General features: G+C 50.3%; 1 protein-coding gene across 1 annotated transcript in view; it reads left to right on the top strand.

The window, feature by feature from the left end:
* enah (ENAH actin regulator) overlaps positions 1-17500 on the top strand; it is a 137556-nt gene that overhangs the window by 84797 nt on the left and 35259 nt on the right. The window contains exon 4 of the mRNA XM_080543452.1: positions 16835-16907. Within this exon, the coding sequence (XP_080399578.1) occupies positions 16835-16907 (73 nt within the window). The remainder of the gene's footprint in view (positions 1-16834; positions 16908-17500) is intronic.

Here is a 17500-nt window from a genome sequence, read left to right as displayed (position 1 = left end):
ACTATGTGTTCAAAGGTGTGTGTGTGTGTGTGTGTGTGTGTGTGTGTGTGTGTGTGTGTGTTCTATAACTGTGGTCAGAGAGGGGCAGGAAGAATGACACTCTGAGAGAGAGAGAGAGAGAGAGAGAGAGAGAGAGAGAGGGAGGGAGAGAGGGAGAGAGGGAGAGAGGGAGAGAGGGAGAGAGGGAGAGAGGGAGAGAGGGAGAGAGGGAGAGAGAGAGAGAGAATTCTCCACAAGAAACCAATAGCTGATGAATAAGACCCCGTTCTCTACTCTTCTCTCCCCACCTGTTGGTCACTTGTGGAACTGCACCCAGGAGCTGGGCTCAAAGGGTTAACCTCAGTGTTTTCCCATGGTATTCCATGGTATTCCTGTCCTGAGAGGCGATGACGCGTCCTATTCTAGTCTGTCTCCTCTTTAGACGTGACGAGCCTTCGTGACACCTGGGATCATCATCGCTCACTCTCTCACCGGGAGTTTAACACCTGACAACGGAGAATTGAAGTCAGACGCTCTTTTTAGAAGGCTGCTGCTGCTGCTGCTGTTGTTGTTATTTACAACTGTGGGCTGTGTTGTCTACCATGACTAAATACAGGGTTGTTATTGTTAAGCTGAGAAATGGGTTTTGTTTAGGCCTCCGGTCCTGTGTGTGTGTGTGTGTGTGTGTGTGTCTGTGTGTGTGTGTGTGTGGTACGCAGATCCATCTGCAGCAGCACATGCTGCACTAATGCGATGAATCCAGCATCTCCGTTGTTCCTACGCTGTACTGTAATTCTGCTGTGTGTGTGTGTTTGTGTGTGTGTGTGTGTGTGTGAGCATGTGTGTCTCACTTACTGGTTCTTCCTGTGAGCTCTGAATTTCTCTCTCTCTTTCTCTCCGTGTGTGTGTGTGTGTGTGTGTGTGTGTGTGTGTGTGTGTAGGCTACATATCCTCTGTGTGTCTTACAGTACTTACAGAAAGCACCCCCTCTCCCCCTGCAACCTATGTCCCTGGAGTCTCTCTACAGTAGCTAAGCGGCTAATTTTAGCGTGGTGAAATGTGTGCCTTGGAATCGCATGGCGGTCCGGGGTCTGTGTGCTGTCACCGGCACGGAGACGCTGCTGTCACCGGAGTCTGGGAACGCCGCCAGCGCTGAGGAACGCCGCCACAGACACTTTTGACTAAAATAAAAAAACGGTTGCTGGCTCCTCTCAGGGAGGTGACCACCCTCCTCTCCTCCTCTCAGTGAGGTGACTCTCCTCCTCTCAGTGAGGTGACTCTCCTCCTCTCAGGGAGGTGACCCCCCTCCTCTTTTCCTCTCAGGGAGGTGACCACCCTTCTCTCAGTGAGGTGACCATCCTCCTCTCCTCCTCTCAGGGAGGTGACCCCCCTCCTCTCCTCCTCTCAGTGAGGTGACCCCCCTCCTCTTTTCCTCTCAGGGAGGTGACCACCCTCCTCTCAGGGAGGTGACCCCCCTCCTCTCCTCCTCTCAGTGAGGTGACCCCCCTCCTCTTTTCCTCTCAGGGAGGTGACCACCCTCCTCTCCTCCTCTCAGTGAGGTGACCATCCTCCTCTTTTCCTCTCAGGGAGGTGACCACCCTTCTCTCAGTGAGGTGACCACCCTCCTCTCCTCCTCTCAGGGAGGTGACCACCCTTCTCTCAGTGAGGTGACCACCCTCCTCTCCTCCTCTCAGGGAGGTGACCCCCCTCCTCTCAGTGAGGTGACCCCCTTCCTCTACTCCTCTCAGGGAGGTGACCCCCCTCCTCTCCTCCTCTCAGTGAGGTGACCCCCCTCCTCTCAGTGAGGTGACCCCCTCCTCTCAGTGAGTTGACCCCCCTCCTCTCAGGGAGGTGACCCCCCTCCTCTCAGTGAGGTGACCCCCCTCCTCTCAGGGAGGTGACCCTCCTCCTCTCAGTGAGGTGACCCCCCTCCTCTCAGTGAGGTGACCCCCCTCCTCTCAGTGAGGTGACCCCCCTCCTCTCAGTGAGGTGACCCCCTCCTCTCAGTGAGTTGACCCCCCTCCTCTCAGGGAGGTGACCCCCCTCCTCTCAGTGAGGTGACCCCCCTCCTCTCAGGGAGGTGACCCTCCTCCTCTCAGTGAGGTGACCCTCCTCCTCTCAGTGAGGTGACCCTCCTCCTCTCAGTGAGGTGACCCCCCTCCTCTCAGGGAGGTGACCCTCCTCCTCTCAGTGAGGTGACCCCCCTCCTCTCAGTGAGGTGACCCCCCTCCTCTCAGGGAGGTGACCCCCCTCCTCTCAGTGAGGTGACCCTCCTCCTCTCAGTGAGGTGACCCTCCTCCTCTCAGTGAGGTGACCCCCCTCCTCTCAGGGAGGTGACCCTCCTCCTCTCAGTGAGGTGACCCCCCTCCTCTCAGTGAGGTGACCCCCCTCCTCTCAGTGAGGTGATCACCTGCAAATCTTCTACTTGTGATCTACTAAGATGCCCTGCTTAAGACTGGCTGGTCTGCTTGGGTCCAGGTCTGCTTGGGTCCAGGTCTGCTTGGGTCCAGGTCTGCTTGGGTCCAGGTCTGCTTGGGTCCAGGCCTATTGCCGTAGACTGAAGACCCGTCTCTTCAGGCTGCATCTTGACTGTCCCTCCTAAAGACCTCTTCATCCCCACTACCCGCCTGTACAGTTTCACAGCTGTAAATGATAAACATTAAAACAAGTAATCCTTCCTGCTTCTAGCATTGGGACTGCCAATGGCCCCTGGTTCCTAGCATAGGTTACTGATGTATAGGTGATTCACTTACTTCAGACAAATGTACTTGTTTTATGCCCTTTGCATAAAGGTGTAAAAAATGTCAATGTTAATCTAAAATGTAGGTGAATCAGTATTTTTACTCAAATAAAAAGCTGTTGCTGGCTTCCCTCAGTGAGATGGTTCAGCCCTGGCGAGGCCTGGTAATTATGCACAGCTTAACGGTTTGGAAGCTTCCAGAAGATGATGAGGTGGTGATTTGAAGAGATTTGAAGAGATTCCACACATGCACATACGCACGCAGACATGCAGACTCACAGACACACAGACACACAGATAGACAGACAGACAGACAGACACACACACACACACACAGATACACACACACACACACACACACACACACACACACACACACACATACCCACACACACGTACAGTATTTGACTCAGGTCAGCAGAGAACGCACTGCGTCACTGGACAGACAGGCAGCTCCGTGGACACAGACGTCATAGGTCAGGTGTCTGGAGGTAGGGGTCAGGGGTCAGAGGTCAGGCGATAGGGGTCGTGCGTGTTTGCTCTGTAGAGGACGTGTGAGGAGGTATCGGCGCTGGCTGACAGATGAGCAGGACAACATTCCTGACAGATGACTTGGCCCATGTTGAAGTGCTCGTTCATGTGACTAAACTAAACCAAGTTTGAGTCTGACCACACCTTAGCAGAACACCTGTTGTGTGTGTGTGTGTGTGTGTGTGTGTGTGTGTGTGTGTGTCTCTCTGTGTGTGTGTGTGTGTGTGTGCTCTCCCGGGTAGGCATGAATGAATCGTGCCATTGTCAACCCAGCACTGCGGGCTACTTCATCTCTCTCTGGCAGGAAGGAATGTGTGAATGCGGGTTAGAACAAAGGAGTGTTGCGTTACCGCGGGAGACCGGCAGGTGTTTGCGGTGTTGTGATGAGGGCGTGAGAAGTTTCAGGAAAGCTCCGGTGAGAGATGTTAGTCATGAGTGAGGGATAGTGGGTTAGTCTCAGATGAGCTTCCTCAGACCACAACACTGGGTCTGTGTGTGTGCGTGTGTGTGTGTGTGTGTGTGTGTGTGTGTGTGTGTGTGTGTGTGTGTCTACTGGGAATGTCCAAGGGAGAAGCAAAAAGGCTCAGCAAGTATTGCTCTGTCTCTGCGATTATTGGCAGCCGCCAAATATGGCGGAGACGGTGTTACTTGTACCCGTGAGTCTTGTCCTGTTGTATGTGAAAGACATTGTCCATGTCTGTTTGTGAAGGCATCCCATCTGTGCCTTCAGTATTTGTGTCCTTGTATACTTGTTTCTATGTGGACAGAAATAAATGATTAAAATGTGTGTGTGTGTGTGTGTGTGTGTGTGTGTGTGTGTGTGTGTGTGTGTGTGTGTGTGTGTGTGTGTGTGTGCGTGCGTGCACGTGTGTGTGCACACAACCCTGTGTCCTTTCTTGGTCAACCTCAGTTCTCAACCTCAACCATCAACAAGCTTGTTGTCATGACGCATAGCACGTAAACAGACAATGAAGTGTTCTCTTCATAGTATCTTGTTGTTTAGTCTCTGTGTGTGAAGTAAACCACAGACAGACAGATAGACACTACTGTTTCGTCTGACTGCCTCTCTGTTCTCCTAAAAAGGATAAAAGAGGACTGGAGGGAGGGAGGGAGGGAGAGAGAGACAGACTGGACTGGGTCTGCGGCCGCCTGTCTGTGTTGTGGTCTGGGTATAATCCCCTTCTTTTCATCCCACTGTGGAGAGATGGAGAGAGAGAGAGGGAGAGAGGGAAGGAGACGGAGGAGAAATGGGGCAGAAAGAGGCAGCGACAGAGCCATGTAAGGCCACAGGTCTAACAGTGTGCAGCGCTCCAGGCGCGCTCCGGTGACCTGGAACATCCCCCGCTTCTGGTTGGCCCTCCATGGCTCGCTCATATGAGCAACGGGGCAAACAGCTGAACTCACACACCTGTGCACACCTACACACACACACATACTCACACACACACACCCACAGGCACACACACACGCACGCACACACATATACGCACACACACACACACACGCACAGGCAAACACACACACTCACACACATATGCACAGACACAAACACACACACACACACGCGCGCACACACACACACACACACACTCAAACAGTTTGCCCCCTCTACGGGTGCTCTCTGTCCTCTGCCTCCCCGGCTCTGCCCTGTCGCCCCCGGCAACACGGCCCAGCCTGGCAGGTGTCGGAGGGTAGATTGATGTGGCACCTCGGTGGGTATAAATACCTTGTTGTGATAGGCTGCTGCTGACAGGGGAGAAGACAGCACGGGGATGGAGGTGCCATGACCTCATCTGTGTGGCGGAACAAAAGTAGCAGAGCTGTCCGCCTGTCTCTGTGTCTGTCTGTCCGCCTGTCTGTGTGTCTGTCACTCACTCACTCTGGTCCCTCTTTGGGTTGGATAAGGGGGAAGGGTTGAGGCTAGGGCTGGGGTAGGGTTAGGGTTGAGGCTATGGCTGGGGTAGGGTTAGGGTTGAGGCTACGGCTGGGGTAGGGTTAGGGTTGAGGCTAGGGCTGGGGTAGGGTTAGGGTTGAGGCTTGGGTAGGGTAAGCGTTAAGGTTAAGACTGGGCTAGGGTTAAGGCTACGGCTAGGGCTGGGGTAGGGTAAGGGTTAGGGCCCTGGGTAGCGTAGTGTTCTCTGATGCTAAATGAAGGTTGTTTAGTATTTTTTATCCTTTTATAGCCTGTCATGTGCCTTCAGGCGGTGTGCGTGTGCGCCTGTGTGTGCGCCTGTGTGTGTGTGTGCGCGCGCCAGTGTGTGTGCCAGTATTTGTGTGCCTTCCTCCTTGTGTGTATCAGACCCTTCCGCTGTCCTTGGCCTGTCATAGAAACCAGTCACATTCCTGGGCCAAAAGCAGTTTGTTTATGCAGCTCAGGCGGCAGACTTAGAGGGGTGTGAAGTGAGAGAGAGACCCCCGCCTCTGCTCTCCGGGGGTCTCTGTCTGGTATGTGTTTTGTTTCTTGACTCCTGACACCATGTGACCCTCAGAGCGGAGATGAGGGGTTGGTGACGTTCTCCCTCCTGCCCGCCCGCCTGCCCGCCTGCCTGCCTGCCTGCCCCACTTTTTTTTGATGAGCTTATGTGCTGTCTGGCACCAGAGTGCCACAACTCCCGCTGGTGACAGGTCCAACGCTTAGCCAGCTACCACCACCACAACACAGACAGCTGGGCTGCTCAGAGCCCAGAGAGAGAGAGAGAGGGAGGGAAGGAGAGAAAGAGGGAGAGAGAGAGATGCCAGAGAGAAACCACAACGCCAGACTGGAAGACAGGTGCTTTGAGAGACCAGACCTGAGTAAGAGAGACCAGAGAGACAGAGACCAGACCAGAGTAAAAGAGACCAGAGAGACAGTGAAACCGAACAAATAGACAAATAGGTGAGAAAGAAAGACTAGAGAAAGGAGAGAGAGAGAGAGCACAGAGAGAGAGACAAAGTGAGAGAGCACAGAGAGAGAGACAGACAGACAGACAGAGAGAGAGCACATAGAGAGAGAGACACAGACAGACAGAGAGAGAGAGAGAGACAGACAGGCAGACAGAGAGAGAGAGAGAGTGATGGTGCTGGGACTGCAGAGACACGCCCCCGTGGCGTCCACGGTGATGCCTCCGTCCCCCAGGGCCAGCCGCTTCGCCAACCGCTTCCAGCAGACGAGCTGCGCTCAGATCCACCTGAGGAGTGAGTAGGAGGGCGTGTGTGCGTGTGCATGTGCGTGTGCGTGCGTGCGTATTCATGCAGGGTCACAGGAGGTTGTTTAGTGTGTGTGTGTGTGTGTGTGTGTGTGTGTGTGTGTGTGTGTGTGTGTGTGTGTGCGCACGTGCATGCATGCACACCATGGTTTTGTGTATGTGTGCGTTCATGTTTTCATGAACGGTCACAGGAGCCTGGTTACTGTGTGTGTCTGTGTCTCTCTGTCTGTGTGTGTGTGTGTGTGTGTGTGTGTGTGCGCATGCTGGAGTGCAGACGACAACAGTTCTGTTGCGTGCGGTTGCTGTGTTGCAGTACTGAAACAGTCAGCACAGCACAGCTGAGTGTGTGTGTGTGTGTGTCTCTGTAGTGGAGCCGTCGTTACGTAACCTGCGTCACATCCATTAGAGGCGACGTCGATAGGGGGAAAAAGAACATCTACGCTAGGCTAGCTGGTTGTGTTTGGTACCCTGGTCACGTCTCCGTCCGTCTCGCCCCTCAGGCGATGGACACAGATCAGCCGGAAGCAAGGCTCCGAGTCCTCCCTCTCTCCCTCCCTATCTCTCTCTCCCTCTCTCCCTCTCTCTCTCTCATGCTGCGTGTGTGTGTGTGTGTGTGTGTCGCCGATTGGCTGAGCCTGTGTTTCCGACACGTGAGCAACAGTCGATGAAGAAGAAGAAGAAGAAGAAGAAGCGTGGTCGATAATGATGTTGATCTGGCAGCGGCGAGAGAGAGAGGATCAGGAGAAGATGGAGGGAGCTTTAGAGAGAGAGAGAGAGGGAGAGAGAGGGTCAGGAGAAGATGGAGGGAGAGAGAGGGTCAGGAGATGGAGGGAGCTTTAGAGAGAGAGTGTGAGAGAGAGTGAGAGAGAGAGGTCAGGAGAACATGGTGGAGCTTTAGAGAGAGACGGCGGTGGAGGCGGTCCCTCCTGGCTTTGATAGAGAAACGTCACATTCAGTCAAGGCGAGCTTGCTCGTGTTGGGGAGCTGTGTGTTGGGGGCGCTAGGGGGTCTAGTGTTTGGGGGTTGTCTCTGTGTCAGGGGTGTGCCTGGCAGAGGTCCATGTTGAACTGATCCATAGGTGCCAGCTAGCCTCTCTGTCTCATCTATCTCTGGGCCCAAAATAAAACTTTGTTTACCTTTCCTTATTGGACACACACACACACACACACACACACATAAACACACACACCATGGCTGCTTACGGCTTTGTGGTTTCTGGGCAGAGCTGCTTTTATTAGTTGACGTTGCGTCAGACCATCAGCCGCCACCCCACACCCCCCAACCCCACCTCCGGACCCCCATGACTGTCAGGTGATGCCACAGCCCCCTGCCTGGGGTAATAAAGACCAACCCTGTGACATGCTATGCCCTGCTATGCATAAAGACCAACCCCATAGCCCTGCTATGAACTGAGGGGGGGTGGGGTGGGGGGGGGGGGTCAGGGGGGCTCGAGTAGGAGGGGGAGGCAGACTCTCAGTCTCCCCCTTGACCCAGAATACGACCCTACCTTGGAACAGAGGGTGTGTGTGTGTGTGTGTGTGTGTGTGTGTGTGTGTGTGTGCGTGTGCGCGCAAATGCGCGTTTGTGCATGTGTGCGTGTGCGGGCGTATGTGTGTGTGTATGTGTGATATGTCCTCCTGTCATTACATCTGTCTGTGTATGAGGAACATGGCGTGGTTGCAGCCTGCTGTCATTAATATTATATCACAAGATATCTGTGATGGCAGACAGCTAGGCTCCTTAACAAGCCCCTACCTCCCTCACCTCCCCCACCTCCCTCACCTCCCTCGCTGTGGAGAAGCAGGAGATCTGTTGATAGGCTGTGGTTCTTATTGAGACAGCTCAGGGCTTCATGGCCTCTTTGCTACTTTTTTCTCGGCTTCCAGGTTTGGGGTTGGGCCATGTAAAGGATCCTGTGATCACCTTTATGTGGTGCCGAGCTCACCAGTGCGTTCTTTTTTTCTCAGAATGTACCAAACAGTTAATTTGGCCACTTCTAATGTTCCCGCTATCTCTCTGATGGATTTTTTGGTTGTTTTGGCAGCCTAAGGATGGCCTGTTTCACTTGCATTGAGAGCTCCGTTGACTGCATCTTGTGCGTATACAGCAACATCTTCCAAATGCAAATGTCACACTTGGAATCAACTCAGACCTTTTACCTGCTTAATTCATAAATAAATAATGAAGGAATAGCCCACACTAGCCCATGAAACAGCTTTTGAGTCAATTGTCCAATTACTTTTGGTCCCTTGAAAAAGAGGGAGCTACATATTAAAGAGCTGTAATTCCTAAACCCTTCCTTCAATTTGGATGTGAATACCCTTACCCTAAAGCTGAGAGTCTGCACTTTAAGCCCATATTCATTATATAACTGTAACTTGAAGATGTGTTGGTAAACAGCTCAAATTAGAAAAATCTGTGTCCAAATATATATGGACCTAACTGTATATACTGTATATTATATATATACTGTATATATTGACAAGCATCCCTTATACTTCTACATCATCACCCCCAAGGCCTGATGTCATGGAGAATAAACTCTCACCTTTACTGCTCTTGATTGGCCCTCTAAACTGTACCGAAACTTCCATAGCCAATCATAAGCAGCTATAGGGAGACTGCAGAGTCAGAAGGACCAATTGTATGCTGCCTGGTGAGTCTTGGTTCAGTTCTGTGACTCTGCAGCTTCCTCCCTGTATCCCACTCGTCTGTCAGACAGCTCTGAGCCGCATCACTCAGACGCGGGGAAGCCATTGTTTAGACACCGCATATCTGGCAGTGTTACGCTGAGAGACTCTGTGTCGTTACACTGGGGACACATTTGCGTGTTGCACCGTGGCACAGCGATGAGACAGGTTGCCAGAAGGTGTTAATGTCACTCTGGGAAAGTGATGAAACGCTTGGAGGGAAATTAGCACTGCGTGTGTCTGTGTGTCTGTGTGTCTGTGTGTCTGTGTGTCTGGTGGTGTGTGTGTGTGTGTGTGTGTGTGTGTGTGTGTGTGTGTGTGTGTCTGTCTGTGTGTCTTTATTTATGTGTTTTTATTGGCTCTCTTTAATTGTAGGAATAAGCTCATTGATTCTATTAGACTTTGGAAAGTGTTATTTGTTTAATTGGCAACCATCAGAAAGACCCACAGGTTAAGTGAACCAATGGGACTCTCTCTGGCCTCCATGGGGGAAGCTCTATGTTTAATCCTCCCTGTGTTGGTGGTTGATGGCGCGTCGATGCTAAAATGACGCCACTTTGATCTGTAAACAACTTAGTCTGCGGATTTACGAGCTTCTTTGGTGATGAGAGCTGAAGGTGCTTCTGGAGTGGAGTGAGAGTGTGGGGATGATGTGCCAGATGGAAGGTGATTCTCACTTTAGCTCTCTCCTCCTGCCTCCTGAACGACTCAGCACATTTCTGTGGGTACTGTGGGTAATGTTTTTTTTAATTCTTTCTGTCAGATAAGGAGCCAGCATGCTCTCTCTCTCTTTCTCTCTCTCTCTCTCTCTCTCTCTCTCTCTCTCTCTCTCTCTCTCTCTCTCTCACTCTCCATCTCCATCTCCATTTTTTCTCTCTCTCTCTCTCTCTCTCTCTCCCTTTATCTCTCTCTCCATCTCACGTGGTGATTTATTAATGGTAATCATTACCTGCACTGACCTCCTCAAAAAGGACATTTGGCACTGGCACTGGAGTTATGAACTACATAATTCATAGATGTCTCCTCAACTTTCTTTCTTTCTTTCTTTCTCTCTCTCTCTCTCTCTCTCTCTCTCTCTCTCTCTCTCTCTCTCTCTCTTACACACACACACACTCTCACACGCCCGTACCCGGGGGCGCACACACACACTCTCTCTCATACGCACATACACACACACACACACCCACTCTCTCTCTCCCTCTCCCTCCCCTCTCATCTCCTCAGTAGATCAGTTGTGGTGTAACAAGCAGGGAGCCAGCACAGCGTGCGTTTCAGGAACAAAGAGTACGTTAGAGACGAGGAATGCAGAGGCACCAACACCATGTGATCAGAGGAGAACTCTGCTGGTCCTTTTTCTCTTCTCTCCCTTTATTCATCCCTTCTTCTCTCCCTTTATCCATCCCTTCCTCTCTCACTTTCTACCCCTCCCCGTTCTTTCATGTCTTTCTCTGGGTTTGAGGTGGATGTCTACACACACACAAACACACCCACACACACACACACACATGGTGGTGATGGACAGGGAGGCAGTGCTCTGCCCTTCATCTCCCCAGCCATGAATGAATAATTAATGATGGTCAGGAAGTGCTCGGTGCGGACCAGTCGCCCAGCGCCCACCACATCCTGGAAACGGCTAGCCGGTATACACTCCGCTGTCATCCCTTACTTTCTCCCTCCCTCCCTCCGCTCTCTCCGCTTCTCCCTCATTCTCTCTCTGTCTCTCCCTCCCACCCTCCTCTCTCCATTCTACCTTCCCTCCCTCCTTCTCTCAGTCCCTGCCGATCTGCCTGTCTCATTGACCTGAGTACAGTCTTAGTTCCAGTGCTGTTTTACTGGGTAGCAGCCCCTGAAGTAGCCTTAGCTCCAGGGCTTTTGTGCTGGGTCGCAGGCTCTGAAAGTAGCCTCAGCTCCGGGTTTTTATTCTGGTTACAAGTGAGCATGTGAGAAGATCAACATGGTGCTGTATCTGAACTCCCAGGAATCTGCCGAAGAGGGGGTCACAGCTTGGCCCGCAGCTGTGGCGGGGGTCGGGTTTGGGGTTAGGGTGGGGACCAGGGTTGGGGCCGGGGCCGGGGCTGGGGTTGGGGCCGGGGCTGGGGTGGGTGCTCCACCGGAGGATGGACTGTGGAAATACATTTGCTGTCAGAAGAGGCCAGAACTCTCCATGCTATCATGTAGGTGCTTGTGTGTGTGTGTGTGTGTGTGTGTGTGTGTCTGTGTGTGTGTGTGTGTGTACAGTACGTGTGTGTGTGTGTGTATGTGTACAGTACGTGAGTGTGTGTGTGTGTGTATGTGTGTGTGTGGGTGTGTGTGTACAGTGTGTACGAGTGTGTGTGTACACCATATCACTGACTAAGATGTTTTGCGATGTGTAGGTTTATCCTCAGTGTGTCAGCTGTGTGTGACATTCTCCAGTTTGAGTCCTCTGTTTCATCTACGGTGGGTCTCCCAGTAGTATGACATCCCTTCTTAAATGGCATCGTCAGGTGTATTTGACGTTGGCTCCGCTGTTGTTATTGTTTATTGTTTTATTCTGTGGTAAATGCAGTTTTTTTATGGACTGTTGAGACATCCAGGCAAGGTATTTTGGTCCCAGTGTGACTGCTAACGATGAGAAAGGAGAGGGATGATCTAATACAGAAGAAAGTGTAGCATATCTACTGTCTCTTCTCTCTCTTTCTCTCCTTCTCCCTCCCTCTGCTTGTGGGTGTCTGCCAAGCTGAAAGTGCTCCTATTTCAGCTGGTTTATCTCTTATAAACAACATTATCAAGGCTACAGAATCATGGAGGTGTTTCTTAGGACAGAAGTCCAGGATGTACAGTAATGTCTGTCAGCCTGTAATGTAGTGTTGTCATGTGTGTCTATAATTAGTTAACATAATGAGTATCTTGTTGAGTCTTATAGAGAGTTATAGAGAGGGAGGGGTGAAGCTTGCTGTAGTTGCAGTGTTGGTTGTCTAGGGTGCAGTCTCCAGGATTCTCTGCGTGGTTGAGAGGCTGGGTTTGTGGTGGCTACATGGCTAGCTTGCTACTTGGCTACACAGCTAGGTGGCTACTGGCTACTTGGATAGCTGGCTCCATGGCTAGTTGTCTACATGGCTACGTGGCTACATGGCTAGTTAGCTACACGGCTAGGTGTCTGGGCTCTGTTAGCACCGAGACCACTATTAGAGCTGACGGTAATGCCACAGCCTGAGGATGGAGGGAACCGCCCAAAACACACACACACACACACGCACACACACACACACACACACACACACACACACACACACACACACACACACACACACACACACATACACACACACACACACACACACACACACACACAATAACCATGGCTGGTCTGACCAGATCTTCACCAGATGGCCCAGGCCTAATTTAATACTGTTACATGCAGCATCTCAGACAGGGAAACAACTGTATTATTAGATTTGGATAATTAGTTAAAGAACATTGATATAGACATTAGAAAATGATAGGATGTGTGTCTTCCTGTTACTCAGACTGGAAATTGAATTAAAAAGCATTTTTCTTATATTATATAAGATTTGTTTTCAATCATATACAGTAGCTTCTCTTAACGTACCTAGATTAGATTAAAACATAAATACATTGCTTGTCCCATGTTGGCATTCACAGGGCTCTCAAGTCTCACGCGTGAGACACACACATTTCAACCCGTTCACACGCTCACACGCCGCGTGTGTCTCACGCCCAATGCGTGAGACTTGAGAGCCCTGCATTCAGCACCATATCCAGCTGTGTGTGAGAGTGTGGCTGTTTTCTCAGGGTTGATACAGTCCAGACCAGGGGCGGAATATCTCATATCACTGATTATTTCCAGCTAGCATTTTGTATCTCACAGTAAAACACACAATAGGCTGGTTTCATGGACTGGGATTAAGACTAATCCTAGACTAAAAAACATCTTAATTCATTAAATTTATATAGCGCTTTTCCGAGGCTCAAAGACGCTGACAATATAGGAGATACGGAAAACACAAAAACACCATTTAACATGGAACACAGAGTCAGCGAACGGGGAGGGGGGGGGGTGGTAGGGACAGGGGAGGTGGTTAGGGGTAGGGGAGGCTGTATGCATATCAGGGGGGGTGGCAGGATTAGGGGAGATGGGTAGGGGAGGTTGTATGCGTGTCCAGGGGGGGGGGGCGGGGGTGGCCGGGATGGGGGAGATGGCTAGTGGTAGGGGAGGCTGTAGGCAAGGGAGAACAGGTAGGTTTTGAGGTGGGATTTAAAAGTGAGGAGTGAGGGTGAGTCTCTGAGTGGTACAGGGAGAGAGTTCCAGAGGCGGGGTGCAGCTCGTGAAAAGGCACGGTGACCGAAGCCTTTGAGTTTTGAGGGTGGGACAGTAAGGGGAACAATGGATGAGGATCGGAGGGTACGGGTAGGGCGGTGGGGGAGAAGGAGGTCAGTCAGGTAAGGGGGGGCCAGGCTATGGAGGGCTTTGTATGTGAGGATGAGGACTTTGAATTGGATCCGTTCTTTGATGGGGAGCCATTGGAGAGAGTGGAGGACAGGAGTGATGTGGTCACGGGAGCGGGTGTTTGAGAGGAGGCGTGCAGCAGAGTTTTGGACCATCTGGAGTCTATGGAGGGAGCGGGAGGTGATGCCGGTGAGTAGGGAGTTGCAGTAGTCAAGGCGGGAGGAGATGAAGGCGTGGATGAGGGATTCAGCAGCGGGCGGGGAGAGGCAGTGTCTGATTTTTGCAATGTTTCGGAGGTGGAAGTAGGATGTCTTAACAATAGAACTGACGTGGGGATCGAATGAGAGGGTGGGGTCCAGAATGAAGCCGAGGTTGCGAGCCAGGGGGGAGGGGGTGATGGTAGTGTCGTCAATGGTGAGTGTGATGGGTCCGGTTTTATTGAGGGTGGATTTGGTGCCATCTTCAATGGAGATTTTCCATTGCAAGTGTGATTTAATCCTGGACTAGACTTCACTGCCTGTCGCTGACTGGCAGATTTAACATTTAATTTCCCTTCAGACTTAAACACAAACATGGGATCCGTTTCAGTCCATTCTCCTCGTCATTCATGTAATTTCCTTATTCTAAAGACAGTCTTGGGATCGATGTCAGCCCTTCCTCCTGGGCACACAAAACAGCTCTGTGAGTCATTGTGCTGCCATCAATACCCAGACTCCCCAGTTCTATCTGGAGAGGACTGTTGAGAGGCGGGGGGATCTGTCTCTCTCTCAATTGTTACGATTACAATTTAAAGGACTTCATTGGCATGGAAAACATGCCCAAAAAAAAAAAAAAAAAGGATGTAATGTACCTACAATTAAAGATATAATAGAATAAAGAGATGTGTTAACAGAGCAATGTCTATATACAGTATACAGGTAGACTTAAAATAAAAATAGAACAGTCTCTCTCTTTCTCTCTTTCCCTCCCTCCCTTCCTCCTCTCCTCCAGCTCCATCCATCCCATGAGAGACTATACAGTAGAAGTAACCCAGCCTGGTATACGTTTGCAGGACCCCCCCTCACACACACCTTCTTCTTCCTCCCTCTCAGTGAGGCATGAAGCTATTGCTGCTATGAATCCTATCAGAACGATATATGTTTTCTATCAAGTGCCTGTTCAGCAGATTGTATTAGCTGGCGATGAAGACTTCTGAGGGCTGGTGGAGGCAGACATCGTAGGACGGCCTCATTCCATGCATTACAATGAGCCTGTCCTCCGATTCCTACCTCCAGCAGCCTCCTACAGACGAGGTTATACTGAAGTAGATGTACTGCTGCTGCCACCGCACTCTCCCCTCAGATCTATAGTCCTTCCTCTCTTCCCCATCTCCCTCCCTTCCTCTCTTTAAGCCCAATTTATGCTTCTGCGTAAAATCGACGGCGTAGGCTACGCCGTGGCTTGCGTAGGCCCGCAGCCTACGGCGTAGGTTGACGCGCACCTCTCCAAAAATGTAACTACGCGGCAGTGCCTACGCAACCGTAAGCACTGTGATTGGTCCGCTTGGTAGCACATGATTACGACATGATTCCGACTCTCTCGTCGGCCAAAATGCGGAAGCCATGACAGAAATGTCATTTACTTTTTCTGTAATTACTTATTAATAAAGATTTGAAAAATTATGATAACCATCGTATTATCTTAGTTTAATGTCATTTCAATGCATCATAGACATTTTCTTTACAACAAGCATAACAAAAATGCGATTCACATTTACGAGATGTACAATCCTGTTTATTTAGAAATAAATGATTAGTTACAGGGAGCCCCATGGCTGTTCAATGATATTTATAGACATATTTAATGTAAAGTTATCTATAAGAACTGTGATTGGTCCACTTGGTAGCGTCACATTCCGACTCTCTCGTAAATGCGGAAGTCATGACAGAAATGTCATTTACTTTTTCTGTAATTACTTATTAATAAAGATTAGAAAAATTATGATAACCATCTTATTATCTTAGTTTACTGTCATTTCAATGCATTATAGACATTTTCTTTACAACAAGCATAACAAAAATACGTTTTTTGATCGCTATTATGCCGCTATGAGTACACCGACCAACGCGGAGCCGTAAAGACCAACGCAGAACTATAAACCGGGAGAGCCCTTGCGCAAGCTACGGCGTAGCTGCGCGTAAATTCGACGCAGAAGCATAAATTGGGCTTTAGTTCTCTCTCTCTCTCTTTTGTGTGTGTGTGTGTGTGTGTGTGTGTGTGTGTGTGTGTGTGTGTGTGTGTGTCTGTGTGTCCAGCGCCTCTCCAGCCACCCCCAACCCAGGCCTCAGTGAAGTGTTTACCACATTAGCAAGTGTAAATTAGAGGTGTGACGAATCAATTTGTTCCCCTGGCAAATGTCGTTGGCTCTCTTCCTGTGTGCCTTGTTTGTTTGTGGCCTGTGTTTTGGTTTTCCACATAGAGAGGCCTCTGTCCTCTCTCTAACCTCCCTGTAACCCAATCACTGTCTCTGTCACTCCGCCATCTGATACCACGGCTAATTGGTCAGTTGAAGAACCCATTCGACAGTTTTGATTGGCTGAATTACCTGGATCGAGATCAGGATTATGACAGCTGATCGGTGGAAGGGCATGCGACGTCTCATGGAGTGAATGTCATTTCTCGTCACTATGACATCAGGTCAACAGTACGGCCTCTGGAGAGAGGGGGAATGACTCTTAAAAAGGATTGGTTTTTGGCTCTGAGAAACCAGAGGGGGAAAGAAAGAAAGAAAGGAGAGGGGAGGAAGAGAGGAGGCATGGGTGTGGGTTCTGGTTTTGACGTGAATTAGAGCGGATCGACATGGTGACGGACAGACGAGCGATGTAGACGTGGTGGCGGAGTGCGAACCGGACCGAAACTGCTCAGTGGAACGGGGTACTTGTCGCTCTAACTCAAGACGTTAGGGCTCCTTAATGTACCAACCAACTCATCTCTCTCGGTTAATGGAAGCCATTTGATTCATAAGCTATAGCATTGTGGGTTCGATTCCCACTGGGACCATATATACTGAAATGTATGCACTCACTGCAATGTAAGTTGCTTTGGATAAAAGCATCAGCTAAATGGCATACATTATCATTATTATTGTACTGTTTCTTTAGAGCAGATTTCAACCAGGTTGTTTATTGAAAAGAAGTTTGTTCAGGGTGACTTCCCTGGTTGGAGAAAGGGAGTTGAAGAGATAAAATGTGTGACCATCTGTGTACGTCGCCCCCTACAGGTCCCACGTTGCCAAGACAGAGCCCCCAGGTGCAGAATGGACCGACACCAGAGGACCTGGAGATGCAGAGAAGGTAAGACCTGAACGTAACCACAACGTAATCACAACGTAACCACGTAACCAGACATAAGAATAGAGGCCTTCTTCATTTAGTATTGAAGCTCTATGATTACACTTTTGGCATTTAGCAGACAACTAAATGTCTAACTAAGTGAATCATCCATCAATCAATCATAGCAAGAAAAAGTCATCTATGTTCGGGCCAGGGGCCGTTGGCAGTCATAATGCTAGAAGAAGGAAGAATATATGTTTTATTTACAGTAGAGAAACTGTACAGGGGGGTAGAGGGGATGAAGAGGTCTTTAGGAGGGACAGTTAAGGTGTAGCCTGAAAAGATGGGAAGTATGTAGGTCTGCCTTCTCTTGTCTCCACCTCCCACCCCCCCGAGTGCCAGATATGGCCCACAGAAACATCCCTCAGTCCACACTCAATCTGAATGGAACAAATGATCCAGTAACAGTTTGCTACTGTATGGGAGCTTAGATAAGCTTGGTCAGCGCAGCTAAGGCTCCAAGCGTGTTATATAACCCCCCCAATTAGACACCAGGCTTTGTCTGGAGTGTGTGACTGTTGCAGGTGTTGCTGTTCTCTAACATCCTCTCACCG

Source organism: Nansenia antarctica (genome assembly GCF_963989245.1).
Source record: "Nansenia antarctica genome assembly, chromosome: 1".
Classification (NCBI taxonomy): domain Eukaryota; kingdom Metazoa; phylum Chordata; class Actinopteri; order Argentiniformes; family Microstomatidae; genus Nansenia; species Nansenia antarctica.
The sequence above is the reverse complement of the archived record's forward strand: the minus strand, read 5'-3'. Positions and strand labels throughout refer to the sequence as shown.